The following is a 24,043-nucleotide window of genomic DNA, read 5'->3' as shown; positions in this document are numbered from 1 at the left end:
GTTAATGAAAGTGTAGGAAATACGTGAAGTACAAAAGTAGAGGAGTTGATAAATTTTTCTTCAAGAAACAAATATAACTGCATATTGACTCAAAGTTCACACCGGCTTCTCAGGCTTCTGTTTTTCCTAACAGTTATCCCTTCAAGTGTGACGTCCAGCTCCCTCTAAACAGTCTGTCAAGCAACAGACCAACCATCCACTAGGAAATATTTCTTCCATTCATTTATTGTGTAACCAGATGGCTAGTGGGAAGAAAAAGTACCTTCAAAGTACACAATTTTAAAGTAAGCAGAACTGGTGCTAATCAATGGCTTTAATTTTGAGAGAGAGCTGTCCAATGAAGTTCACATAACGTTCACTTTAATCAGGTGAAACCTCTGAGCAGAATATCCTTCAAAAGAAGTGTTCCATTTTATGGAGATGTTGAAAGGTACATGCCAGATCTTAATAAACATGAAAACAACATTAAAAGGGCAAATATTAACTTGCATATCAAGTTTACATGAAAAAATTTGCATGCCTCTTCAGAAATAGCCCTTTGGCCAACAGGATATACTGTTCAAAAATGGAAAATTGTGAACTAAAAAAGTTCCATGATTTCAGAGTCTGGCTCCTAATGTCCTATTTCCCCATAGCTCAAATTCAGATACATGGATCTGGATTGGGTTGATGGCCTTAATACCAGTTTTGGAAAAAAAATCAGTTTTGACGGACTATAGCACATTGACAAAAAGAAGGACCCATCAAAATGAGGATGACGAATGCTCATCTAGTTTCAGCCTCTAAAATTGGCAATTATATATTGTCAAGTAGAACATTTTCTTACGGATTAAGAGGCTAACAGCCACTCAATATTCTGAAGCCATATAACATTTGATGTCTAAGTGTTTTAAGTAGGAAAAAAACCATGCTATTAACCCAACATCTGTTTGTAAAGGAGTAACTTGACCTTTGCAGTCTTAATTTCTGTTAATGTGCAAACTTTACCATGCTAAGACTTTTTAAATGTATATTTTTTTTCAACAGCAGCTTCAATGCAAAAATGTTTCCAGCAATGGTATTTTGGCTAACAAATCTACAAAATACTTCACTGTCGATGTTTATGGAATGAGGCTTTTCACAGCATTATTTTAGGTCATTAGTTAAAATAGTTACACAGTGAATACTGGAAAATCTACCAGGGCTTCTAACAGCAGGAATGAAATCTTTGGACCTGGTCATCTTTTACCTCCTGCCATTACTTCAATCAACTTGTATCTTAAGATGATGGCTTCTTAAAACCAGGGGAAGGGGGGTTTTGTGTAACTGACAGGGACTTGAATCAGAAGCCTTATTTTTTTTTAATGCTCAAAGTTTTTCCTTAAAATTTTGAAGTTTCCTATAATGCTCACGATGTCCAAATGAACTAAGAGTCATTTGTATAGGAAATTTTCTTCCACAGTAATGTTTTTAGGTTATTTAGTATCAAAGAATGTTCCATTTCCATTTGATTTGCAGTGACTTTGAGAGCAATACAAGAATAAAGCTGCTTTTCCAATTCCTCACGAATTTCACTTGGAGCACCACGCAGTAGGTAGTCTTTGAGTAACTGACAGGCTTTTGCCAAGTTTGGTTGTATCACTTCTGAAGTACACTTCATTGTACTTTGATCACAGCTAGTTCGACAATCTGTGCCATAAACACAGTCCAAATCAGACTCACAGTGACGATCCTTTATAAGTTCTTTCAGGTTTGTCTCTGGTACAATTTTTCTCATGTCCACCATTTTCAAATCATATTTATCATTATATCCTAGGTTTTTGGCACTAATATCACACATAAGGAAGTTTCCATAGGGGCCGTGGAAAACATCTTCCACAAATTCTAGAAGTCCTATGGCTATTTTAGCCTTTCTAGGCCATGATGGTGTGAATAACTGGTCCATGCTTCTTCTGAACCCAGATGGAATAAAAAGTTCAATGACCCATGGAAGGCTTATTCCATAAAGAGAGGTATATTCAACACTTTCCATCACATAGAGATCACCACAGAATCCCATTAATTTGGGAGTATGTTCTTTATCTTGAAGTATCACCATGAGAAGAAACTCATTTAGTTGAAGAAGTGCCCACGCTGACTTTGCTTCTCCCAAGGAAACCTGGCCATCTTTGTCTCCATCAGCCACGGTCAAGATGAGATTAACCAGTTCAGGGAGGTTTCCTTGGTCACCCAATTTTGCCTATAAAGGTAAGAATTTAGCTAAATACAGAAAGTTTGCAAAAATTTCTCTTATGTAATATACATACTAACTTTATACGGAAATTATGCTAAGTAATAATTTTGTTACTGAGTCTCCATAAAGGTACTTAATACAGCTCCAATTTATGATGCTTTTACTAAGAAGTATGTTTTATATAATTGTAGTAAAACGCACTCTTGAGTATATTTAAGAAATGGCAAGCTCCTTGGTCCCTGTTGATAGTTACTCAACACACTAATTCTATCTTACTCATATATTTACTTGCAAAATTGCAGTGTAATGTGCTCATATCCAAAGTTATAATAAGGGTCAACTGAAAATTATTTTCTCCTATTTTGTAGTTAACACATTAACAGAACTATTTTGTTCAAGTTGTATTGTTCCAATGATGAAAGTTAAAAGGTTCTTAGGATAAAATAGTCCAAAAATATAAACTTAAAGATTTTGAATGAAAATATGACAGCAATAAAAGAAAAGAGACTTTTTATAAAATTTTAACTACTTTTATCTTTAATATACTTAATCTTTGTATGATTATTTAATTTTTAAAAAATAATTTGCTATCAGATACGTATACTGATTTTAGCCCTTCTCCCACATTTAAAAAAATGTGTATCAGCTACAGTGTCAAACTATAGAGCAGCTCACCCACTTAATGAACTCCCCTTTCATACCTGGACATTTTAAACTATTATAAATAAACATCTTCTACACATTTTTGAATTGTTTCAAGATGGAGCCCCTGATATGTTAAAGAATAGCAACACTTTTGTGGCTTAGGATGAGGTCTTGCCAACTCTTCCAGAAGAATGTACCACTTCATAATAGTAACTTGGGAATGGATATACTTACTTTAAAGAGACTGTAGACCATTTCTTTGAATTTCTGTACAGTAGTTCCCCTAGTTGGCTTATCAAATAGCACTATTTCCTTCCTTGGTTCCAATTCAGTCCCAAAATCAAGGTGAAGTGCTTGTTCCATTTGACATTTCACAACACCTGGTAGATTACCCCAAATCCCTAAATACATCTATGTGGAAAAAGAATGACAAATCACTTTTTAGGCTGAGTAGAATTATACACCACTGTATTTTTAGTATCTTCTTCCTCTTACAAAAACACAAAAGCAAGTAACAAAACACAGAGATTTAGCTTTTTTCTATAACTTTTTGATTATAAAAGCAATGCATGCCTAAATAAATACATTTTTGACCATGGATTAATTTTATTTATTTATTCCAATTTTTAAATTATGGTAAAATATTAAAAACATAATTTACCATCTTCACCATTTTTAGTGTACAGTTCAACGGTATTACATTCACAATGCAGCCATCACCACCACCCTTTTGCAGCACTCCATCTTGTAAAACTGAATCTCCATACCTATTAAATAATAACTTCCTGTTCCCCCTTTCCCCTTTAGCCCTTGGCATCACCATTCTACTCTCTGTCTTTATAATTTTGACTAAGTATCTCATATAAATGGAACCATATAAAATTTCTCTTTTTGTGACTGGCCAGAAACAAACCTGAAAGAATTTATAAAGGATCGTCATTGTGAGTCTGATTTGGACAGTGTTTATGGCACAGATTATTTCACTTAGCATTGCGTTCTCAAGATTCATCTGTATGGTATTGTGTCAGAATTTCCTCCTTTTTAAACCTGAATAATAGTCCACTGTATGTATATACCATATTTTGCATTTCAATCAACTCTTGGATGCTTCCGTGTTTTAGCTATTGTGAATAATGCTGAGCTGAACTTGGGTATACAAATATCTTTTGGAGACTGCTTTCAATTTTTTTAGTTATGTACCCAGAAGTAAAATTGCTGGATCATAAGAACAGTATTATTTTTAATATTTTGAGGAACTGCTATATTGTTTTCTGCAATGGCTGTGCCATTTTACATTCCTTCTGACGGTACACAAGGGTTCCAATTTCTTTCCATCCTTGTCAACACTTGTTGACAAAGAAATTTCCTTTCTTTGATAGTAGCCATCCTAATGGGTATGAAGTGGTATGTCACTGTGATTTTGATTTGTATTTCCTTAATGATCAAGTGATGTTGAGCAACTATCTTTTCATGTACTTATTGGCCATCTGTGTATCTTTTTTTTTTTTTTTTTGAGAAATGCCTATTCAAGTCCTTTGCATATTTTTAAATCTTGTTTTTATTGTTGAATTTTAGGCGTTCTTGCTCTCTCTCGTTCTCTCTCTCTTTTTTTTAGTAAACTTTACACACAATGCAGGGCTCGAACTTATGACCCTGTGATTAAGAGTTACATGCTCCAGCACCTGAGTGGCTAAATTAAGCGTCTGTCTTCAGCTCAAGTCATGATCCCAATGTCCTGGGATTGAGTCCTGTATTGGGCTCCTGGTCAGGGAGTCTACTTCTCCCTCTGTCCCTCCCCTATAATTGTGCTCATGCTCTCTCTCTTTCTCTCTCACAAAAATAAATAAAATCTTAAAAAAAAAAATGTTACATGCTCTACCAACTGAGCTGGTCAGGTACCCCAGGAGTTCTCTATATATTTTAGATATTAATCCCTTATTGGATATATGATTTGCAAACATTTTCTCGCATTCTGTAGATTTGATACTTTTTGATGCACAAAATTTTTAAATTTTCATTAAGTACAGATTTGTCTTTTTCTTTTGTTGCTCATGCCTTTGGTGAAAGAGCCAAGAAATCATTACCAAATCCAATGTCATGAAGCTTTTACCCTATATTTTTTTCTAAGAGTTTTATGGTTTTAGTTCTTACATTTAAGTCTTTGATCTGTTTTGACTTAATTTTTGCATATGGCATTAGGTAAGCATCCCACTTTATTCTTTTTGCATGTGGCTATCCAGTTTTTGCCAACACCATTTGTTGAAAAGTTGGTCCTTTCTCTAGGGGTGCTTGGGTAGCTCAGTTGGTTGAGCATCTGCCTTCAGCTCAGGGCCCTGGGATTGAGCTCCGCATTGAGCCCCACACTGGGCTCCCTCCTTTGCAGAGAGCCTACTTCTCCCTCTGCCCTCCCTTCCCCCACAACCTGTGCTGTCTCACACACACTCTCTCTCAAATACATAAATAAAACCTTAAAAAAAAAGTCCTTTCTCTATCGAATGGTCTTAGCACTCGTCAAAAATCATTTGGCCAAATATGTGAGGCTTAGTTCTGGGTTCTCTACTCTATTTATCTATATGTCTGTCTTCATTCCAGTACACACTGTCTTGATTACCTTTGCAGTAAGTGTTGAAATCAGAAGTATGAGTCTTCCAGCTCTGTAGTTATTTTTCACAATGGTTTAGCTATTTGGGGTCCTCTGACAGTCTATTCAAATTTTTGGGTGGGTTTTTCTACTTCTGCAAAAAATGTCATCAGGATTTTGAAAGGGATTTCACGAATCTGTAGATCACTTTGGGTAGTGATCTTAACAATACTAAGTCTTCCATCCATGAACATGGATTATGTTTCCATTTGTTTGTATCTTTAATTTCTTTCTGCAATACTTTGAAGTATTCATTGTACAAGTCCTAAAACCTCCTTGGTTAAGTTAATTTCTAAGTAGTTTGTTCTTTTTGATGCTACTGTAAATGGAATGGTTTTCTTAATTTTCTTTGTGGATTGTTCATTGTTAGTGTATAGGAATACAACTGATTTTTGTGTGTTGACTTTGTTTCCAGCTACTTTGCCGAATTTATTAGCTCTAACAACTTTTTCCTACATAAAATATTTATATAAAAGATCATGTCATCTGCAAGCAGAGATAATTTTACTTTTTCCTAATTTGGATACCTTTATTTCTCTTTCTTGTCTAATTTGGCTAGAACTTCCAGTATTATGTTGAATACAAGTGGCAAAAGTGGGCATCCTTGCCTTGTTCCTGATTTTAGAGGAAAAACTTTCATACTTTTACCATTGAATATAGTATTAGCTATTGATTTTTCATATATGGATTTTATTATGTTGAGGTAGTTGCCTTCTATTCCTACTTTGTTGAGTGTTTTTATCATGAAAGGGTACTGAATTTTATCAAATACTTTTCCTATATCGACTGAGATGATCCTGGGGTCACTGTGTTGATCTGTCATATTAAACTGATTGACTTTTATATATTGAACCATCCTGGCATTCCAGGAATAAATCCCATTTGGTTGTGGTGTATGATCTTTTTAATATGCTCAATTTGGCATGATAGTATTTTGTTGGGGATTTTGCATTAATGTACAAAAAGTCTGTAGATTTCTTTCCTTGTAATGTCTTTATCTGGCTTTGGTATCAAAGTAATGGTGGCCTCACAAAATGAGTCAGAAAGTGTTCCTTCCTTTTCAATTTTTTAGAAAAGGTTGGGAAGGATTTAAATGTTTGGTAGAATTCACCAGTGAAGGCAACGGGCTCAGGGCTTTTCTTGTTGGAAGACTCTTGATTACTGATTCAATCTCCTTCCTAATTATAGGTCTGTTCAGATTTTCTATTTCTTGGTAGGTTTTCTGTTTCTAGGGATTTGTCCATTTCATCTAGGCTATCTAACTTCTTGGTGCATAATTGTTCATAGTACTCTCATATGATCCTTTTTATTTCTGTAATGTCCCCACACTTCAATTCTGATTTTAGTAATTTGAGACTTCTCTTTTTCTCTTAGACTCCTCTATCTAAAGGTTTGTCAATTTTGCTGATTTTTTTCAAGAGCCAAGTTCTGGTTTCATTGATTTTCCTCTATTGTTTTTCTATTCTCCATTTCATTTATCTCTGCTGTAAATTGTTTATTTCCTTCTGCTAGCTTTGGGTTTAGTTTGTTCTTTTTCAAGTTCCTGAAATTGTAAAATTGGCTTGTTGATTTGAGATCTTGTTTCTTAATGTAAGCATTTATAACTATAAATACATTTTTAAAAAGTCACATTGCCTAGAAAGATGAAAGGCAAATTCCTCTGTTTCCATTCCCCTAATCCCATACTCCCAAATTAGTCACTATTAATTAATATAAGATCCATGAAAGTAATCTTATCTATCTTAATCACCACTGCATTCCTAATAACTATGTCTGGAATATACTGGAAATAAGGATTAATAAACATCTGTTGGATGAGTGAATCAAAGCATACAACATTAAAGTATATAAAATATCCTAACACTATGGTTCAAGAATTATTTTAATAATACTTTAATTTAAGGTAAAATTAGAGTGCACTGTTATTCTGGGATGTTTATTCGTAATGTCCATACCTGATTGTTGGGCTTGGTGGATAAACATTTCCCAAAGTAAAGGGTTTCTGTAACACAAAGGCTGTTACATGCAGGCCCATCAATAACTCCAGTCTTGTACTTGTCACACTAAAAACCAGGAAACAGAAAAGTAGTTAATAGAAAACTGTTTTATAAGAAGAAACATAATAAAGACAATGTAAGGAGATACCTGTATTCTTTAGGATAAAGTTCTATAATGAAAAGAACTCAGACTCTGGATTTGGACAGACTTGAATCTGAATCCAAGCTCTATTCTTACCAGCTATATGATGATGAGAGATATTGCTGCGACCAAAGTGTGCTTGGAATTTGGAAGCTATTTTTCCCCACTTAACATGGTCTGAGGTGGTAAGGTACCTGCTTCCCCCCTAAGATTAGAGGCACACTTTAAAAATGGCTCTGGTTTCAAAGTAAGATATTAAAGTTTTAAATACGAAAATACGTAAAAAATAAAATTACCAAAAAAAAAAAATACCTCTAACATCTGGTCATCCTTGAGATCACCCAAAAATAAGAAAATAAGAAATATAAACACATACTCCATCTTCAACAAGATATCAAGGTAATCCTAAGGCACAATTAATGAGGATAGCCTGCCAAATTCAGTGAAATTACACCAGAGTCCAGAGATTGTTGAGATTAAATAACTGCTGTGACTTTGCTTCTCAACATTGGCATAGCACCAAAGAGATGAGATGCAGAACCATCACCCTGATTTACAATGTAGGTTTAAGGGGCACATGCTGTGGGAACTTTCGAGGAGTCTATATGGCATCACAAAGTAGCAGGACAAGGCAGTGCTGAATGATAAATTCTTTAAAAATATTATCTATGTTGGAGGCAGTCTGTTAATGAAATGGGTTGAGGGAGAGTACATTACGAGCATCTCCTGGGGAGATAACACTGGATAAGCCAATCTGTGTATTTTTGTCTCTGTGTTTCTCGTTTTTTTCTATCTCACACATGACATGCATACACACAAACTCTGGGTCATAGCAGTCTCACTACTAGCACAATTCACTCCTCCAGTTGCTTCCTACAAATAGCTGGTTGAGTAAGAACTCTTTCATTCAATAAGGAGTAATAACCAAAGGAAAACAAGATCTACAGAGCAAATCTACAAGAAAAAGGAGGAAAGGAAATGAAAAGCTAATGTTATAAAAAGAAATTTTCCAGAAAAATGTTGCCATGAAGCAGGCCAAACATAATGCTGTGAATTCAAAGGACTTAATGAAACAGCTTAAAAAATAAGACCTCATGGTAGAAGAAATGATGAGACAACAGAAGGAAATGTAAAATAAGCTAGTAGAGCTCAGAAAGGAGAAAAGGAAAAAAATCCTAGGAATTAAAGCCACATAAATGGGGGTGGGAGAAGGAGACAAAGATGACAACACAGACTTAAACGAGGGCTAGGTTAAGAAAAGTGGGGAAAAGGCAATGGAAATATAAAAAGAACTAAATATAATTTGAGACAATATTATAGATACAGGAGACAAAGGATATCCAGCATGTCCACATGAGGGAGAACAGTATAAATGGAAAAGAAAAAATAGAAGTAGAATTCAAGGCAACTTCATGTAAAGTGAAAGGATACTTTATAGATTGAAAGGACATACAATATCCCAAGAAAACTGACATATAGAACGACCCTTGTGATCTACCCTATTGAATTTTACTAGACTTCAAAAATAAATAATCCTTTGAGCATTCAGGCAAAAAGATCAAGGCACCTTTAGAAGGAAATAAATCAGGTTGGCCTCAGATTTTTCCACAGCCACATAATGGTAGATAATGGTGCAATGCCAGCAAAGTCTTTGAGAAAGGAAGTGTGACTTGCCTGGATCCTAATTTTTCATTTGTAAAAGGGAATATGAGTAATATTTGATTTATAGCATAATTATGAAGAGGGCATCCAGCTGGCTCAGTTGGTAGAGCATGTGACTCTTGATCTCAGGGTTGTGAGTTCAAGCCCCATGTTGGGCACAGAATTCACTTAAAAATAAATAAGTAATAAAATTATAGCATTATTATGAGGTAAAATGATATAATAATGAATACAGATCACCTGTGATTTTTAAAAAGTGCTCAATAGCAGGTACTATTATTTTATATAGCTAAACGCTAAACTTTCTTTCAAGTAAAAGGCGTCAAATGTTTTTGAACATACAAGGATTAGAAAACCATTCCCTCTTAAAGAACTACTAGAGAATGAATTTTAGGTAACCAAAAGATGAACAGAGAACCTGAACATGGAAGCCAGTTGAAATATAGGACTGGGATGAAAACCCTGGGAATCTACTTCATAATGATTAATAAAATATCCAATATTACTAGATGCTTATTATATGTCAGGCACTGTTCTAGTGCTATACTTTCATTATCATGAAAACAAACCTGTGAGGTAGAGCCTAGTGTTACATACATTGTAAAAACAAGGTAAGGTTACATACCTAAAAAATGATAAAACCAAGATTCCAACCTAGGCAGTCTGGTTTCAGAGCTTATTCTCATAATAGCTACGGTATATTCTTCAGAATGTTGTTATAAACAATTTTGTTACTTGTACTGGTATAAACAAAAACCAAGAAGGGAAGATGTAAATAGATGGAAGGTAACAAAAGGATGTTGATTTCTTTAATACTCAAGGTCAGGAGATAACATTTACATCTTATAAATCAAGTAACAGAGATAGAAGTCTATTCAAGGGGCACCTGGGTGGTTAAGTTGGTTAAGTGTGTGCCTTAAGCTCAGGTCATGATTCCAGGTTCCGGGGATCCAGCCCTGCATCAGGTTTCTGCTCAGTAAGAAGCCTGCTTTTCCCTCTGCCTCTGCCTGCCGCTTCCCCTTGCTTGTGCTCTCTCTTTCTCCATCAAATAAATAAAATAAATCTTAAAAAAAAAGTATATTCAAAAGTACACCAATGATCACTAGAAGAATTAATAATAATAATGTATTGTTTAAAATTAGGCGGAACAAAGGAGATCAGATTAATAGAATTTTAATTTTTAATCACTGCTTTTAATAGGTAGATTTGGTCTAAAGAAATAGAGCATAAAGTACATTTTTAAAAGTTATAGTATAAAGCTAAACACTAGAAGACCTAAATACAGAATACAAAGCTTCCTAAATGATCAAAAGGAACATGCATAAAACAAGAAATTCACCATCTAGAGAAAGATGCAAACCAAATAAATCCTTAAAAACAGAAAGTAGGTCATAAAATGTGATACAGGGGCAGCCCGGGTGGCTCAGCGGTTTAGCATTGCCTGCAGCCTGGGGTGTGATCCTGGAGACCCTGGGATCGAGTCCCATGTCGGGCTCCCTGCATGGAGCCTGCTTCTCCCTCTGCTTGTGTCTCTGCCTTTCTCTCTGTGTGGGTGTCTCTCTGAATAAATAAATAAAATCTTATAAAAAATGTGATACAGAATTAAGTCGTATATATTATATAAATGTCAGCAATATAAGCTCATCTATTGAAAGAAGAATACCCTTAGAAAAGTGTCAGAAAAGTTGAAAATAAGGGACAGTACAGGTATATCAGGCAAACACAAAGAAAACACAATTAAATCACAATTTTAAACCAGACAAGGTTGAAATCAGAGATAAGGAAAGCATTAAATAAGGTAAAAAAAAAAGGGGGGGGGGCCTTTACAATGATAAAACATATAATCCACACCAGATATTACATTCATGAGTTTCTATAAGGCAAATAAAGAAGTATTAAAATCCATTAAGCAAGATCTATAAGAAATAAAAAAAAAGAAACAGGCATTAGAGTGGGAGACCCTAGTTCACTTTTTCTAGCCCATGACAGATAAAGAAATCTACAAAAAAAAGGATGTAGAAGAGCTAAAAAATCTAGTAAAGTAGATCTGTCTTGAGAACAAACTTTTCAAATGCCCATGGAACAATTAAAAATTAGACCAAAGCCTTAGTACATCCCACTTAGTAGAAATGGCATCTCCAATCACAATATAACACATGAAATTAATAAAACATCCATCCATACATAATTAAATGTTCTTTTAATTCTTGAAAGTCAAAGAGAAAGTCCAATTTGAAATACTTAAGTATCTAGGACATAACAATAACTGAAACTGAAAATAAATGATAAAATCAAAGAACCACTTGAAGAATGCAACTTAATTATGTTAATAAACAGCAAAGAACAAAACAAATGAAAAATTCAAGAATTTTGAAAAAATTAATCTACAGAAAGCAGAAAGACGTAATCAATATAAAATAACAATACAAGGTTATGGTATGTTGCTGCTGTTGCAAGAATTCCTCTGACCTTCATCTCCCAATCTTTACTTTGGATTTCTTGCTCTTTTCTGGTTTCTGCAATTACCTTTTGATGGTTTTTTCCCCAGAATTCTCCTTGTTTGTCTGGTTCTCTCAGTCTGATGACATGATGTTTCTCACAGATCAATCTTGCCCTGCTCTGGTTCTTGGGATGCAGAAAATCTTAATAAACTGAAGTTGATGGATGTAGCCTTTTAAGCAAGAGTCGCTTGAGAATGATAGGATGGCTGAGATAATGAGTGGAAGAGTCTGGATGTAAAACTAGCTAAAGAATTTGGCAGTGTCCAGGTGTGAAACAATAGGCACTGGACCAGAGTCTTTTATTAGAAGAAATAGGTTTATTTGCAACCTATTAGAGGGGCAACACTGGGCTTATCTTGTGTGTGATAGGGATTAAGGATAATTTACTGAGCCCTTCATTTTGGGGGCTTAAATTTTTCATTGATCCCAAGGAAACACTGAACCCAAGGATCCCAAGCCAAGTACAGCCGAGTCTCTTAAATACTTAATTCTTGAAGACACCAGCATAGGCTCCTCAGTCTTAGCCACTGGGCCTCCCTACCAACACTGTAACAGTTTGCTGTGAGGATAAGGATAGCTTTGGTAGAGATGGAGAGCTTTGTCCATGTGAAGAAGTGCCAACACCTACAAACTGTTGCTCTTCAGCTGTCACTACCAGAGAAATTCCTGGTTAAGCCTTGACCATGCCTGCTTTCTCCTTCAGACCTGGCTGTAACCAAGAATATGAGGTTTCATTTTCATAGGAAGAGCAGAGCAAATTAGTTCCTATACTCAATTCTGATGGTGGTTTTGGGGTGGGGGGGGGGCACATGGGAGATGCTCAATACTTTCTTCCCCAGGTCTCCCCTGGAGATTTTTAGGGAATGCAGAACCATCTGTTTGGTATCTCTGCTTGTAGCAGATGGCCAGCAATTTCACTGCCATGTGTCTTCGCTGAGGCAAAGGTGGTGGGAGTTCTGAGGCCTTACTCAGGAGCTGGACTGAAACCTCCTACAGATACAGCTTAGAGTTTCTAGTGAAAATTTTTTTAGGATTTTATTTATTCATGAGAGAGAAAGAGAGAGAGAGAAGCAGAGACATAGGCAGAGGCAGAAGCAGGCTCCTATGGGGAGTCTGATGCAGAACTCGATCCCAGGACCCCAGGATCATGACCTGGGCCAAAGGCAGACGCTCAACCACTGAGCTACCCAGGTGTCCTAAGTTTCTAGTGAATTTAGATCTTAGACCACATCCTCTGACCACAAAGAAATAAAAATCAACAATAAAAATAATGTAAACATAGACACTGACACATTCAGAAAGTAAAAAGCACGTTCGTAAATATTTTTGTGGATTTTTAAGATAAATGACAGTGGAAATGTAGAATATTTAGAACTGAACAACAACAAAAGTATACATACTAAAACTTGTGAGATGCAGCTAAAGCAATTCTTAGAGGGAAATTTACAGCTTTAAATGCAATGATGAAAAAACAACTGACTGAATATAAATAGTAAGCACTAAAGAAGCTTAAAAAGACCCCAACAATAACAATAAACCTCCAAAAGAAATAGAAGAAAAAAGCAGAAATAAAAAAAGAAAAAGATCAATAATACCGGAAACAGGCAAGATGGCGGCAGAGTAGGGTCTCCAAATCATCTGTCCTCAACAAATTACCTAGAAAACCATCCAATCATCCTGAAAATCTACGAATTCGGCCTGAGATTTAAAGAGAGACCAGCTGGAACGCTACAGTGAGAAGAGTTCGCGCTTCTATCAAGGTAGGAAGACGGGGAAAAAGAAATAAAGAAACAAAAGGCCTCCAAGGGGGAGGGTCCCCGAGGAGCCGGGCTGAGGCCGGGGCGAGTGTCCCCAGGACAGGGGAGCCCCGTCCCGGAGGAGCAGGAGCTGCACCAACCTTCCCGGGGGAAAGGGGCTCCCGGGGAATTGGAGCAGGATCCCCAGAAAGGCGGGGACGCCCTCGGGCTCCCGGGGACAGTAACAGAGGAACTGCGCCCCGGAGAGTGCGCCGAGCTCCCTAAGGGCTGCAGCGCTCGGCGGGACCCGGAGCAGCTCGGAGGCGCTCGGGCGGCGGCTCCGCGGAGGGGGCTGCGGGGCTCCGGGAACAGCTCGGCGGCGGCGGCTCGGGCGGAGGAAGAAGCTCCGCGGAGGGGGCTGCGCGGCTCCGGGAACAGCTCAGAGGCGGCAGCTCGGGCGGAGGAAGAAGCTCCGCGCGGAGGGGGCGGCGCGGCTCCGGGAACAGCTGGGGGGGGGGGGGCTCGGGTGGCGGCTCCGCGGAGGGGGCTGCGGCCGGGAGCGCGAATCCAACAGCGCAGGCTCCGGAGCACAGGGCGCCGGGACACAGCCCAGGATCCGGCCTCCCCCGGGACAGGCAGAGGCCGGGAGGGCCCAGGACAGCAAGGACGCTCCTGCCTGGAACTGAGCAGATCAGCGGCCCCGCCCGGGAGCCCCCGGGCCCTGCAGACGGAGAGCCCCGGAGTTACTGCCGGAGCTGACTCCAGGGTCCCAGAGCTGCCCCCGCCACTGTGGCTTCCTCCCGGGGCCTCACGGGGTAAACACCCCCACTGAGCCCTGCACCAGGCAGGGGCAGAGCAGCTCCCCCAAGTGCTAACACCTGAGAATCAGCACAGCGGGCCCCTCCCCCAGAAGACCAGCGACACGGACCAGTTCCAAGGGAAGTCAAGGGACTTAAAGTATACAGAATCGGAAGATACTCCCCCGTGTTTTTTTTTTGTTTGTTTGTTTGTTTTTGTTTTGTGCTTTTTTTTTTCTTTCTTTCTTGATTTCTGATTGCTTCCCCCACCCCACCCCACCTTTTTTTTTCTTTTTTCTCCTTTCTTTCTTTTTCTTTCTTTTTCTTCTCTTCCCCCCCCCTTTTTTTCTTCTTTCTCTTTTTTCTTTTTCTCTTTTCTTTCCTTCTCTCTCTTTTTCTCCTTTTCCCAATACAACTTGTTTTTGGCCACTCTGCACTGAGCAAAATGACTAGAAGGAAAACCTCACCTCAAAAAAAAAGAATCAGAAACAGCCCACTCTCCCACAGAGTTACAAAATCTGGATTACAATTCAATGTCAGAAAGCCAATTCAGAAGCACTATTTTACAGCTACTGGTGGCTCTAGAAAAAACCATAAAGGACTCAAGAGACTTCATGACTGCAGAATTTAGATCCAATCAGGCAGAAATTAAAAATCAATTAAATGAGATGCAATCCAAGCTAGAAGTCCTAACGACGAGGGTTAACGAGGTGGAAGAACGAGTGAGTGACATAGAAGACAAGTTGATGGCAAAGAGGGAAACTGAGGAAAAAAGAGACAAGCAATTAAAAGATCATGAGAATAGATTAAGGGAAATAAATGACAGCCTGAGGAAGAAAAACCTACGTTTAATTGGGGTTCCTGAGGGCGCCGAAAGGGACACAGGGCCAGAATATGTATTTGAACAAATCCTAGCTGAAAACTTTCCTAATCTGGGAAGGGAAACAGGCATTCAGATCCAGGAAATAGAGAGATCCCCCCCTAAAATCAACAAAAACCGTTCAACACCTCGACATTTAATAGTGAAGCTTGCAAATTCCAAAGAGAAGGAGAAGATCCTTAAAGCAGCAAGAGAAAAAAAGTCCCTGACTTTTATGGGGAGGAATATTAGGGTAACAGCAGACCTCTCCACAGAGACCTGGCAGGCCAGAAAGGGCTGGCAGGATATATTCAGGGTCCTAAATGAAAAGAACATGCAACCAAGAATACTTTATCCAGCAAGGCTTTCATTCAAAATGGAAGGAGAGCTTCCAAGACAGGCAGCAACTGAAAGAATATGTAACCTCCAAACCAGCTCTGCAAGAAATTTTAAGGGGGACTCTTAAAATTCCCCTTTAAGAAGAAGTTCAGTGGAACAATCCACAAAAACAAGGACTGAATAGATAGGATGACACTAAACTCATATCTATCAATAGTAACTCTGAACGTGAATGGGCTTAATGACCCCATCAAAAGGCGCAGGGTTTCAGACTGGATAAAAAAGCAGGACCCATCTATTTGCTGTCTACAAGAGACTCATTTTAGACAGAAGGACACCTACAACCTGAAAATAAAAGGTTGGAGAACCATTTACCATTCAAATGGTCCTCAAAAGAAAGCAGGGGTTGCCATCCTTATATCAGATAAATTAAAATTTACCCCAAAGACTATAGTGAGAGATGAAGAGGGACACTATCTCATACTCAAAGGATCTATCCAACAAGAGGACTTAACAATCCTCAATATATATGCCCCGAATGTGGGAGCTGCCAAATATTTAAACCAATTAATAACCAAACTCAAGAAATACCTTGATAATAATACACTTATACTTGGTGACTTCAATCTAGCTCTTTCTACCCTGGATAGGTCTTCTAAGCACAACATCTCCAAAGAAACGAGAGCTTTAAATGATACACTGGACCAGATGGATTTCACAGATATCTACAGAACTTTACATCCAAACTCAACTGAATACACATTCTTCTCAAGTGCACATGGAACTTTCTCCAGAATAGACCACATACTGGGTCACAAATCGGGTCTGAACCGATACCAAAAGATCGGGATAGTCCCTTGTATATTCTCAGACCATAATGCCTTGAAATTAGAACTTAATCACAACAAGAAGTATGGAAGGACCACAAACACGTGGAGGTTAAGGACCATCCTGCTAAAAGATGAAAAGGTCAACCAGGAAATTAAGGAAGAATTAAAAAGATTCATGGAAACTAATGAGAATGAAGATACAACCGTTCAAAATCTTTGGGATGCAGCAAAAGCAGTCCTGAGGGGGAAATACATCGCAATACAAGCATCCATTCAAAAACTGGAAAGATCTCAAATTCAAAAGCTCACCTTCCACATAAAGAGAAAAAGCAACAAATAGACCCCACCCCCAGCAGAAGAAGAGAGTTAATTAAAATTCGAGCAGAACTCAATGATATCGAGACCAAAAGAACTGTGGAACAGATCAACAGAACCAGGAGTTGGTTCTTTGAAAGAATTAATAAGATAGATAAACCATTAGCCAACCTTATTAAAAAGAAGAGAGAGAAGACTCAAATTAATAAAATCGTGAATGAGAAAGGAGAGATCACTACCAACACCAAGGAAATACAAACGATTTTAAAAACATATTATGAACAGCTGTACGCCAATAAATTAGGCAATCTAGAAGAAATGGACGCATTCCTGGAAAGCCACAAACTACCAAAACTGGAGCAGGAAGAAATAGAAAACCTGAACAGGCCAATAACCAGGGAGGAAATTGAAGCAGTCATCAAAAACCTCCCAAGACACAAGAGTCCAGGGCCAGATGGCTTCCCAGGGGAATTCTATCAAACGTTTAAAGAAGAAATCATACCTATTCTACTAAAGCTGTTTGGAAAGATAGAAAGAGATGGAGTACTTCCAAATTCGTTCTATGAGGCCAGCATCACCTTAATTCCGAAACCAAAGACCCCACCAAAAAGGAGAATTACAGACCAATATCCCTGATGAACATGGATGCAAAAATTCTCAACAAGATACTAGCCAATAGGATCCAACAACACATTAAGAAAATTATTCACCATGACCAAGTAGGATTTATCCCTGGGACACAAGGCTGGTTCAACACTCGTAAAACCATCAATGTGATTCATCATATCAGCAAGAGAAAAACCAAGAACCATATGATACTCTCATTAGATGCAGAGAAAGCATTTGACAAAATACAGCATCCATTGCTGATCAAAACCCTTCAGAGTGTTGGGATAGAGGGAACTTTCCTCGACATTTTAATCATTTAAAATGATTTAAAAGCCATTTATGAAAAGCCCACAGCAAATATCATTCTCAATGGGGAAGCACTGGGAGCCTTTCCCCTAAGATCAGGAACAAGACAGGGATGTCCACTCTCACCACTGCTGTTCAACATAGTTCTGGAAGTCCTCGCCTCAGCAATCAGACAACAAAAAGACATTAAAGGCATTCAAATTGGCAAAGAAGAAGTCAAACTCTCCCTCTTCGCCGATGACATGATACTCTACATAGAAAACCCAAAAGACTCCACCCCAAGATTGCTAGAACTCATACAGAAATTTGGTAGCGTGGCAGGATACAAAATCAATGCCCAGAAATCAATGGCATTTCTATACACTAACAATGAGACTGAAGAAAGAGAAATTAAGGAGTCAATCCCATTTACAATTGCACCCAAAAGCATAAGATACCTAGGAATAAATCTAACCAAAGAGGTAAAAGATCTATACCCTAAAAACTATAGAACACTTCTGAAAGAAATTGAGGAAGACACAAAGAGATGGAAAAATATTCCATGCTCATGGATTGGCAGAATTAATATTGTAAAAATGTCAATGTTACCCAGGGCAATTTATACGTTTAATGCAATCCCTATCAAAATACCATGGACTTTCTTCAGAGAGTTAGAACAAATTATTTTAAGATTTGTGTGGAATCAGAAAAGACCCCGAGTAGCCAGGGGAATTTTAAAAAAGAAAACCATATCTGGGGGCATCACAATGCCAGATTTCAGGTTGTACTACAAAGCTGTGGTCATCAAGACAGTGTGGTACTGGCACAAAAACAGACACATAGATCAATGGAACAGAATAGAGAACCCAGAAGTGGACCCTGAAATGTACGGTCATCTAATATTCGATAAAGGAGGAAAGACTATCCATTGGAAGAAAGACAGTCTCTTCAATAAATGGTGCTGGGAAAATTGGACATCCACATGCAGAAGAATAAAACTGGACCACTCTCTTTCACCATACACAAAGATAAACTCAAAATGGATGAGAGATCTAAATGTGAGACAAGATTCCATCAAAATCCTAGAGGAGAACACAGGCAACACCCTTTTTGAACTTGGCCACAGTAACTTCTTGCAAGATACATCCACAAAGGCAAAAGAAACAAAAGCAAAAATGAACTATTGGGACTTCATCAAGATAAGAAGCTTTTGCACAGCAAAGGATACAGTCAACAAAACTAAAAGACAACCTACAGAATGGGAGAAGATATTTGCAAATGACATATCAGATAAAGGGCTAGTTTCCAAAATCTATAAAGAACTTATTAAACTCAACACCAAAGAAACAAACAATCCAATCATGAAATGGGCAAAAGACATGAAGAGAAATCTCACAGAGGAAGACATGGACATGGCCAACATGCACATGAGAAAATGCTCTGCATCACTTGCCATCAGGGAAATACAAATCAAAACCACAATGAGATACCACCTCACACCAGTGAGAATGGGGAAAATTAACAAGGCAGGAAACCACACATGTTGGAGAGGATGCGGAGAAAAGGGAACCCTCTTACACTGTTGGTGGGAATGTGACCTGGTGCAGCCACTCTGGAAAACTGTGTGGAGGTTCCTCAAAGAGTTAAAAATAGACCTGCCCTACGACCCAGCAATTGCACTGTTGGGGATTTACCCCAAAGATTCAGATGCAATGAAACGTCGGGACACCTGCACCCCGATGTTTCTATCAGCAATGGCCACAATAGCCAAACTGTGGAAGGAGCCTTGGTGTCCATCGAAAGATGAATGGATAAAGAAGATGTGGTTTATGTATACAATGGAATATTACTCAGCAATTAGAAACGACAAATACCCACCATTTACTTCAACGTGGATGGAACTGGAGGGTATTATGCTGAGTGAAATAAGTCAATCGGAGAGGGACAAACAGTGTATGTTCTCATTCATTTGGGGAATATGAATAATGGTGAAAGGGAATATAAAGGAAGGGAGAAGAAATGTTGGGAAATATCAGGAAGGGAGACAGAACATAAAGACTCCTAACTCGGGGAAACGAACTAGGGGTGGTGGAAGGGGAGGAGGGCGGGTGTTGGAGGGGAAGGGGTGACGGGCACTGAGGTGGACACTTGACGGGATGAGCACTGGGTGTTTTTCTGTATGTTGGTAAATTGAACACCAATAAAAATTAATTAAAAAAAAAAAAAGATCAATAATACCAAAAACTAGTTCTTTGAAAACTTTAACAAAGGAAATAAACCTTTAATAAGACTGATCATGAGAAAAAGAGGAGGCACAATTAAAGATTATTATGAAAGAAAAGGGTAGGGATACTGAATAACATAAACAACACCAATTTTTCTAGAAAAATAGAAACAATTGAAAATGATGCAAGAAGAAATAGAAAATCTGAATAAGACTAGTAAACATTTAAAAAACTGAATCCATAATGAAAAATCTTTCCCTCTAAAAATATCAGGTCAAGATACAGTCTGGGAGGACCTCAGGGTGCCATCCAGGATGTAGTACTGTTTGTAAGTGGAAAATGGGTAACAACACAAATGACCATTAACAGGAAAATGGCTGAATAAAATGAAGTGTTTTCATACAATGAAAGACTATACAGTAATTAAAATGAAAGAACTCAGGCTTGGGAAACCCTCTTGCACTGCTGATGAGAATGTAAACAGGTCCAGCCACTCTAGAGTACAGTATGAGGTTCCTCAAAAAGTTAAAAATAGAGCTACCCTATAATCCAGCAATTGCATTACTAGGTATTTACCCAAAGGATAAAAAAATACATATTTGAAGGAATATATGCGCCCTTATGTTTATAGCAGTATTATCAACAATAGCCAAATTATGGAAAGAGCTCAAATGTCCATCGACTGATGAACAGATAAAGAAGATGTGATTTATAAAGATTTATAAAATATATTTATATATGTTCCATTATATATATATAAAATTTATATATATAATATATATAATGGAATATTATTCAGCCATCAAAGAATGAAATCTTGCTATTTGCAATGACGTGGATGGAGCTACAGTGTATTCTGCTAAGCAAAATAAGTCAATCAGAAAAAGACAAATACCATATGATTTCACTCATATGCAGAATTTAAGAAACAAAACAGATGAACATTTGGGAAGGGAAAAGATAAGGAAACAAATCATGAGAGACTCTTAACTACTGAGAACAAACAGGGTTGATGGAGGTAGGTGAGGGATGGGATAGACGGGTGGTGGGTATTATGGAGGGCATTTGTTAGAAAGGGAGTTGGGTGTTATATGTAAACTATGAACCACTGAACTCTACTTTTTTTTTTTTTTTAAAAGATTTTATTTATTTACTCATGAGAGACAGAGAGAGAGGCAGAGACACAAGCAGAGGGAGAAGCAGGCTCCTTGCAGGGAGCCTGATGTGGGACTCGATCCCGGGTCCGCAGGATCAGGCCCTGGACTGAAGGTGGCGCTAAACCACTGAGCCACCCGGGCTGCCCTGAACTCTACTCTTGAAACCAATATTGAATTATTATATGTCAACTAACTAGAATCTAAATTAAAAAAAAAAAAAAAAGAACTCAGGCTACATAGATCAACATGGAAAAATGGTGAAAATAATGTCAAATGGAAAAAGTTATAAAATGATATCTGCAGTTTAGTATAATTAATTAAAATTTAGAAACATATAAAGCAATGCTATATATTGCTTCTGTACCCATATACACATAGTCAAAGTATAAAAACATGATGGTAGGACTTACACCAAATTCAAGATGGTGGTTAGTCCTGGGGAGGAGGAAGGAGAATATCAGGGAGGATAAAGAAAGCATCACTTGTATCTGTAGTGCTTTTTTTTCTTTTACAAATGAAGCAAATACAGGAAAACGTTTGTTACCTAGATGACAGGTACACGAGTGTTTGTCATATTGTTCTCTGTATGTCAACATTATTCTAAGAGCCTTTTCATGTTTATCCCTTTATTCTTCACAACCTCATTATAAAATAGATATTACCATCATCTCCATTTTATTGATAAAGAAACTAAGGTAAGAGAGGTTAAGAAATGTGCACAGCAGGTTAGTGGTGGTGCTGGAATCTGAAGCCAGACAGTCTGCCTCCGGGGTGTGTGCTTTTAATTAGCCATCGAGGTAAAAGAACCAGAATCTTGGAGAGGAACATGTAGAGTAAATTTAATAATAGCTGGGTTGGATGCCCATCCAGTGTTCCCACTAAGGGGTTCTGGTCACATTCATTCCCCCTGCACAAGCAATGCAAAGTAGAGACAGGACTTTCCTCTTTGTTTCCTGTGTTCTGCGTTTTTATGCAGAAATAGCACATTCTATTATGAACAGCTTCTGGAATAGGACTTAAAGAACTATCCCCTTCAAATGTCCTGATCTTGGCTCCTGAATCTGGAGGAACACTCTATTCATAACCCGGCCCCAGGTCAAGATTTAAATGTCACCCTCTGCATAACACCAATTTTCCAATGAATAATCTTGAGACTATATTTCCTTCCTGAGTCTACATTATTCCTCCTTCTTCTCTTATACCCCCAAATATAACACCATTTATGTTCATGTTATCCTCCCTGGTAGAAAGTAAGATGATTCAAAGTCAGAGACAAGGTTATATTCATCTTTGAATCTCCCTTTTCTAGCACACAGAACAGAGTTTAGTATTTTTAAGTGTTCAGTAATGTTTATGAAACAACCATAATAAAACCTAGTGGTTTTTATTTTAAAACCTCACTGAGCATAAAATTAATAATCTTCTATAATACATTATACATTTTTTTAAAAAAGAATAAAAATTAGTATCTTATTGGTAAACCGTTGAGCAGTGAAGACAAATCTGACATTCAGCTACAAGAATCAGATTCTTGTTTTAAGCAAAGGCCTCAAGCCAACTCTGTATCAAAGAGGTAGTCACAAAGAACAGGCTCTTCAACTTGTGGCTTCCATCACAAACCAAAAGCAAATTTCCCACATGCTTACATGAAAAGTATGGTTGGCCACATACAGCTTTGTTTGTTTTTCAGGCATGGCCATACACACAGATTATAATCATTGTTAGGAATCTGATCTCCTAACTAAAAAGACACAGGTTATAAAGAAGTTCAACTTTACAACAGGATACTCTGCAGAAAATAATGAAGGTTTTTCTGGTCCTGAGATTTTACTTCCATCACGATTCTACGTACACCCTGACTTTGTTTGCACATACCTGGTAGTACCAGAAGATGGCACTCTTCAGCTAAATTTTACAAAACCCATTGGTGCTGAAGGAATAATTTCATGAACTGTGGAAACTGTACCTCAAGGGGCGATAACAAACAGATGTATTAAGTAACTAGGTTTTAAAACATTTTCTAAGATCCACATTCTAAAAACGTATTTTACACAATCTTACCAATTTCTCCTTAGGAAAAAACAGCAGAGTTGGGTTGCCTAAAAATTCTCCAAGTCTAGTAGTCAGCACCCTTTCCGATTCTCCATACCAGCTATTTTAATCTTCATTCTCTGCGCTCTCACTGTATCATCAACTCCTTTCTTTTTCCTTCTTTCCTGAATTCTTCCTGTCAGTCATTACTTGTGTTCATCACATCCCTTTTTCCTCTCCCTACACACCTGCATATGCACACGCACAAGAACCCTCTCCACTGTCTCCTTCCCTTCTGTTAAAATGTCTGTAATTTACTTCAATATTCTTCAGCAGACACAGTGTGCTATTTGTGTGTTCATAATCCAGGAATGCACAGGGGCTCTGCAAGAATCCTAATCAGGTATTAAGGAAGCATGTGCTCCCAGTCAACTACTACACATGCTTCTAGTGTACATATCTTGATCAAGATTGATTCATTTCTGGGATTTTGTTAATTACCAAATTAGGATCGTATTGGTGAAATTTTTAGTTTGTTAAATATCATAGTGAATGTCAGAAATGGACTATCGTTGGTGAAATTGAGGGTATTAATACATGTGGATTGGCTAAAATATGGGATATCCCTTACCTTTTCATAATGGGGGTATAAGAACCAGTTGAAGCTGTAACCTTTACCTTTGGGGAAGTACTCAGGGTAATAATTTTACAACAGACATTCTCAAACTTCAGGGAGCTTCAGATCTCCTGAAGGTCTTGTTAAAACACAGACAGATGGATCCCAGTATTAGAGTTTCTGACTCATTGGGTTTTAGGTGAGGCTGAAAATTTGCATTTGTGGCAAGTTTCCAAGTGCTACTAATGCTGCAGGTCTATGAGACCATATGTTTTTTTTTAAGATTTTATTTATTTATTCATGAGAGACACACACAGAGAGAGAGGCAGAGACACAGGCAGAGGGAGAAGCAGGCTCCATGCAGGGAGCCCAACGCGGGACTCGATTCCAGGATCACACCCCAGGCTGCAGGCGGCGCTAAACTGCTGCGCCACCGGGGCTGCC

General features: G+C 38.0%; 1 protein-coding gene across 1 annotated transcript in view; it reads right to left on the bottom strand.

The window, feature by feature from the left end:
• Positions 1–207: 207 nt before the first annotated feature.
• DIPK1A (divergent protein kinase domain 1A) overlaps positions 208–24,043 on the bottom strand; it is a 122,262-nt gene continuing 98,426 nt past the window's right edge. The window contains exons 3-5 of the mRNA XM_041747627.1: positions 7,454–7,561; positions 3,092–3,268; positions 208–2,218 (exon numbers count right to left, since the gene is read on the bottom strand). Of these exons, the coding sequence (XP_041603561.1) occupies positions 1,406–2,218; positions 3,092–3,268; positions 7,454–7,561 (1,098 nt within the window). The 3' untranslated portion in view covers positions 208–1,405. The remainder of the gene's footprint in view (positions 2,219–3,091; positions 3,269–7,453; positions 7,562–24,043) is intronic.

The sequence above is a fragment of the Vulpes lagopus genome, chromosome 3 (assembly GCF_018345385.1).
Source record: "Vulpes lagopus strain Blue_001 chromosome 3, ASM1834538v1, whole genome shotgun sequence".
NCBI lineage: Eukaryota > Metazoa > Chordata > Mammalia > Carnivora > Canidae > Vulpes > Vulpes lagopus.
This window is presented reverse-complemented; position numbering and strand designations above follow the sequence as displayed.